The 6,167-nt window shown below is 38.9% G+C and overlaps 1 protein-coding gene across 1 annotated transcript; it reads right to left on the minus strand.

Moving 5' to 3' along the window:
• Positions 1-304: 304 nt before the first annotated feature.
• On the minus strand, positions 305-5,022 carry slc38a11 (solute carrier family 38 member 11). The gene is made up of 12 exons (XM_035174879.2): positions 4,901-5,022; positions 4,686-4,806; positions 3,588-3,662; positions 3,358-3,492; positions 3,105-3,170; positions 2,840-2,946; positions 2,677-2,756; positions 2,459-2,529; positions 1,758-1,919; positions 1,550-1,662; positions 1,195-1,326; positions 305-1,107 (listed from the first exon to the last, which is right to left on the minus strand). Exons 1-12 carry the CDS (start codon positions 4,955-4,957, stop codon positions 868-870), a joined length of 1,359 nt encoding a protein of 452 aa, XP_035030770.1. The 5' UTR covers positions 4,958-5,022; the 3' UTR covers positions 305-867.
• Positions 5,023-6,167: the final 1,145 nt, after the last annotated feature.

A 6,167-nucleotide genomic window follows, 5' to 3' on the forward strand; every position in this document is an offset into this window, starting at 1 on the left:
CAGTTTCTAATTTATATTTTAGGTGTATATTTTATTATATTTTATTTTATTACTTTATTTTTATTCTATATATTTTATTTTAGTTTTTGTGTTCTATATTTTTCTTTTTTTTTCTTGTGTGGTTTTCTTTCTAAATATTTCTGAGCATGGTTAGAGGAAGCCTGTGACCCAAGAATGTCATTGCCAGCCACTGCTGTATGTAATTCTAGAGCTCGATTAGTGACTAAAGGTCATCGAGCGTTTGCAGTACAGGCCCCAAACTCTGGAATGACTTACAATACAAGCTGAGATCAGAAATGCTACATCAAATAAAATATTTTTTTTATTTGTATGGCCCATATTCACAAATCACTCTGCCCTTAACCCTTGACAAGATTAAGGAAAATGTAGAAACCTCAGGTAGAGTCACATGTGATGTTGTGTGGAGGAGATCGCATCAACAAGAATAATAAATATCAACACAGATTATTGATTACAAAAAATTACAATTAAAATATGTAGATTTAAAATTAATATACAAACGTTTATATTATATTATTATTATTATACTCAGATTTTGAAATAGCATGTCCCTTTCCGAAAGCATTAACATGCGTCTCCTTGGAAGGTTCTTCACAATCTGTTGCTTCAATCACTAGATTATTTGTGAGTTTGTGCACTGATGCAGTCCACAACATGGATGACCCAACTCAAAGGTGTTTGATTGTGGTTGAGGTCAAGGATCTGTGTAGGAAAGTAATGACTTTATAATACAGACTGCTGCCACAACATTGGAAGCACAATGTTGTCGAAAATACAGCTGTAATCTGTAGCATTAAGATTTCCCTTCATAGTAAGAAAGCCCAAATCCATCGGAGGACATTCCTGTCATACAGGTGGTGCAGTGCCAGAGATGTTGGCGTCTGCACAGTAGAACATCTCCGCGCCGTGGGAACAGTCTTGTGGGTTGAGGCCGGTCATGGTCAACCCGGTGATCATGACGAATAAGCCAGCTATTATCAAGATGGTGGCGATCAAGTTTTCACCCTGGTACCAGCGGCCAGACGAGAGTTTGAGGATGCACGCTGACGGAATGATGAAGATCAGGGGTGTGGCGCTCAGAGCACCCTGTGTTAAATAAAAATATACATACATGAAGCATTGATGAATGAAAACATGTGAATAGATGCACATGGTCGAGTAGATCTGACTTACATTCAGCTCCAGAACAACTCCGAGACAGTCATAGGCCAAAGATATTGATGTGCAAACGGCAACTATGAGCATGGTTATGACCACATGTTCAACTTTTGAAAGGTCCCGTCTGAAAAAGACATTGGACAACACCTGAGAGGACACACAATAATGTGAAAATGAATTAGACCCAGACTGTGCGTGTATTTAAATGTATAATGCATTTTCTGCAACTACAGCTGCTGGTTTAAACGTGAAACGCTTTCTTTTTGTTCATTTTATCAACAAAGCCATCTTCATGGGTCAAGAACTCAAAATACCAATTTCCATTTCACATGTTAAGGTTTAAGCAGTAACAAGTATTAGAATCACTTACCTCTCGTGTCACAAAACACTCCAGTGGAAATGTGGTTATTATACTGAGGCCAAAGCAGAAGCGACCAAATGTTGCGAGGTTATCATCTCTGCAGTAGTTCTCAAATATGTCTCCTGGAAAGTGGCAACGTGATATCAAAAACAAATTTGTGATATTCAAAAAAATAAATAACATGTCACACGAGGAATTCTACATTTTGTGTTGATACCTTGTGTGAAGCCGGTGAAGGTGGTGTAGCCTGCGACAGCAAACGCAGCACTGATAATAAGCGCAGAACCGACTGAGACGTGGGTGACTTGAGACCAGTTAGCTAGAGTGGGCTGCTCCAGGGAACCATAAATAAGGAAGCTGTTGTGGTGGCATATAAAGGCTGAGGAGACACACAGGACCAGATCATCGGAGCTTTATTAAAAACCTTCAAACACCTTAAAAAAACGTTCAAAATATATATATAGCATCCCACTTAGATAAGAGCAACACAGTTTGAAGCAGTTCACAACTTCACGCTTCAAATTTTAACACTTCCAAACCATTTGGGAATGAAAGACTGCAGATGGTCTCTGTCGTACTTCAAGTAAAACAGCAGCGGATTTTCCTGAGAGCGTGCACCAACCCATGGGTTGTGTGAGGGTTAGGGTTAGTGTGAGAATCCTGTGTGAGATTTTAATTCAATATTTACTTTTTTTTTCGACTTAGTGACTGATTATATAATTGTTTGCTATAGACACCTGGATTCAAATAGCGTTTGCCTCAATTTAAAGCTTCACAGATTGATTTTTGGCCACTTGGGGGCACAAAAACCCCAAAAGATTCATATTTTCTTCTTACTGTTGTTTTGTCTTGTTTTGTTCTGTGTTGTTTTGGTCCCATGTATTTTGCATAGTCAATAATCAGAACGCACAGACTCACCAAAAGACATAACACCTACTGCCTGAATTGCATTCCACTTTGCAAATGCCCATGCGTTCTCTGTCGGGAGGCTGGAGAAAGAAAGAAAACAGAGAAAACCACGATTATGTTTCTATAAAAGCATTTTAGTGGGTATTTATTAAGAAAAAAATCAATGGTTCACACATAGGGACATTCAAATAAAAATCAGTGTGGGTTAGCAAATGGCAGATTCTTACATTTGGGGTCCGAAGGTGGCTGATCGGATGATGACAATGATGAGGATGGTAAGTGTCAGTACCATCGACAGCAAGGACACCTGGTAACACACACACAAAAAGTTTGACAGGCAGTTTTTGAAATCACCAAAAGACATCATTGACATTTTATCATCAGTCTTGCCTTCCCCAGTTTCTCTATGTTTCGATAAAGTGAGAGAGGCAGCGTGAACGCCAGCGTTGACAGCAAGATCACAAAGTGACGCTCGGCGAGTATGTGACCTGGACCCACTGCAAACACAACACGTCCCGACGCACATTAGAATCTAAACATAGGAAGCATTCAGATCTGCACCGCATGTTTGGTTTGAATAACTTTGTTTATGGCACATATGGTCTCATTTTGTTTTATCTATTCGTTGGAATAAACTTTACGCAGCATGGCCTACCTCCTGGTATTCTCTGAAATACTTTGGTCATTGTGTCACCAGTTGTGATGTTGTAACTAACCATAGCTGCAGGAAAACAGAGGGGAAGCATCGTTCTGTTATTCATCAATCAATCTGCAGCACTATAAAAAGCCAAGTGTCAAAGAACAGCATTGAATAAAGAAAATAAAGCAAACAACTTTTCAGGCCACACGGACATAACATGCTGCGATATAACATAACAAAATATTCAAACTTGCTATAAACAACTTACCGATGAAAGGGTAAAGGAACTGCAGCGCAGATAGAATCAGAAACCCAGGGAACCCGAATGTGCTCTGCACCAGTGACTGATAACTGTTTGTCCCCGACAGGTTCCCTGCTCTGATCAACAAGATGATGGAATAATCTGCGATGAAATGACCAACATTATCTTATTGATTTTCTTGATCTGGGAAAATTCATGACTCATGATTCTGATTGTACCAACTTCAATGAACTTACCTGTGATCAACGCAACGATGACCAGCAGCAGGAGGCCGAAGGGGAGCCCTGCCTGGTTCAGTGCATACGGTAAACCTGGTTTTATAAAAGGTAAATAAAGCATATATACGCTGCAGCTGAGGAATGTAGAGGCGGAAACCAAAGACGTAAATTAAAAAAGCAACATTTACACAGGAGAAAACGAGTAAATCATTTCAAAAAACACATGAAAAAGAAACGACTTGACACTCTTGGTAGACGGAGATAAATTATTTTGAGCGTAAAAATGATTTTCTTTCCAAAACTGAAATGTACATCGACTTTGTGGTTACAGGTTTCAGATTCACATTAAATATAAAGAACATTTGGTGTTTGCAGTCAAATTTCATTGATATCTCTAACATTTCCTGCATGTGATCCTCTGGCTGTGGGAAATAGAAGTAGAGAACATGATAGTATCTCAACAGTGAACAGTCACATTCCCAACCATCCAATTAACGCCTCCCTACCATGGCTGCCAGTTAAGTTAAGAACTGATATTTAATATTATCTCAATAACTTTTAAAGTTCAGTACAGTCTGGCCCCCAGGTATATTTCTCTCTATGTTCCAAGCCATAATCTAAGATCTTCAAACCAACACATATTTTCCATGTTTCTTATCATTCACTCATTCTGACATGTTGTCGAACAAAAGTAAGTTTTTTATCACAAGTTGTTTTTGTGTTATTATAAAAGAACACAAAGGAAGTCTCACATTGCATTACTAGTACAATAAGTCAGGCTCCAGTGTGTCCCACTGCTGCAGGGGAAAGGTCGAGGCATATTTCTGAGGTTGAAAGAGTTAAAGGGGAGAATTGGGGGCAACAGGCGCGAGTCATATGATACAGAGGCTTTACCGCTGCTGGGCTTCAATGCCGTGAAAGCTTCTCCTTGTTACACAAAACGGCAAAACTGCACCTAATTATTTAACCGAATCAGTTCAGTAAACCACCGATAACTTAAAGCTTGAAATCTGCGATAGGCTGTTCTGTGTGATTGATACAATTGATCATTGGGTTTGATATAATTTAACTGATTCATGTTTTTTGGTTAAGCACTTCAGTGTCGTGGATATTTACCTATGATTCCTGATCCTATTATGGAATTGATGAAATTGAAGGTTGCAGATGTTGTTGACCTTCTTGCTCCTGATGCATCTTTTGGTGGATGAATTAACATGGTCCCTTCTTCATGTGGTAGCTGGGAGTAAAAGTCAATAATGAAGAGTAGTGACAAAGAAAATGAGATGGTCGCTGTTATTTAAAAATCCTACAAGAGAAGCATCACTGTGTACCTGCTGAGCCATCCTGAGCACCTGAGGGTCGCTGGTTTGATTCCTCTGCGTTCTCATATATCCTCTGTGTGACTGGGACAAAAACAAAGAAGAAAGAAAAAAAGTCTGTTCGTTTCACCTCACAGAAACCGTGGGAAACAAACTCAGCAGCGCCCCCAGCCGGTGAAACTCCACGACCCTGTAACGTCAGCTGGGGATGACCTAAACACTGCAGGCCTAAATCCTATTATTTCAACACCGTATCAAACTAGTGTTAATTCAGCTGACCTCTGGGAAATAGGTTGCACTTACTTGATGCCAAAATATGGATAAATGCAAGTACAGTTAAAGGAATTGAAGGATTTATTAAAGGATTATTCTGTAAAGCTGTTAAAAAAAAAGAAAGACCTTCTGTGCAGGCACGCAAACGATTAAAGAATAAGGAAGGAGCTGCAGATATTGTGTAAGCTACAGCCAGAAAAAAATAAGTTTCTCACAATGAGAAATGTTGTTTGCCTTCAGATAATGAACAGTCAGTCGCATTGCAGAGAAAACCGCTTGAATCAAATGATAGCAAATGGATATTGTATTACTTGTATATATTTTTCCACACATAGCCGTAAATATAAGAAAATAAGTTACACAAACACAACATAATAAAAGTAAAAGTATTGAATAGTAGTAATAGTCAATTTCGTAAAAACCCAGTTTATTTTGTTGTTTTTTTATCATGTGGGAGATATAAACTTTACTTTAAGCCTTTGATATCACACATAATGTAGATTAAAGTGAGATGTTTATTACTGTACAGTATTTGTATATTATGTGATGAAAATATATTTTAGGGCGATAACATCTATTCATAAAACTGTCATTGATTAAAATAATAGTAATAATGATATTTATTATCATGATTATGATTATTATTATTATGCAGTCTGTCTGTATCCACTAGGTGGCGTTGCAGGGACAGTGAATGTGATGGCCCACAGACAAGTGACCCACCCAACTTTACAAAATGTATTATTAGTCATATTCCATTCATACAGGCTGTGTGTCTCTACCCACAGGATCTGCTCATACTGCAGTTGAACGCATCTATGACTGTAAAGACTCTAACTGGCCCCTACTATGTGGCCACACTGACCCCACACACGCATGCACAAACACACACGCGCACGCACACACACAGCTCGGTCCATAGTTGCGGCTTTAGCTCTTAGTTTCTGAGTCATGTCGGACTAATTACGCACGATAATGTCCAACCGCAACAGCTTCCGAAGAACCG

The sequence above is a fragment of the Hippoglossus stenolepis genome, chromosome 13 (assembly GCF_022539355.2).
Source record: "Hippoglossus stenolepis isolate QCI-W04-F060 chromosome 13, HSTE1.2, whole genome shotgun sequence".
NCBI lineage: Eukaryota > Metazoa > Chordata > Actinopteri > Pleuronectiformes > Pleuronectidae > Hippoglossus > Hippoglossus stenolepis.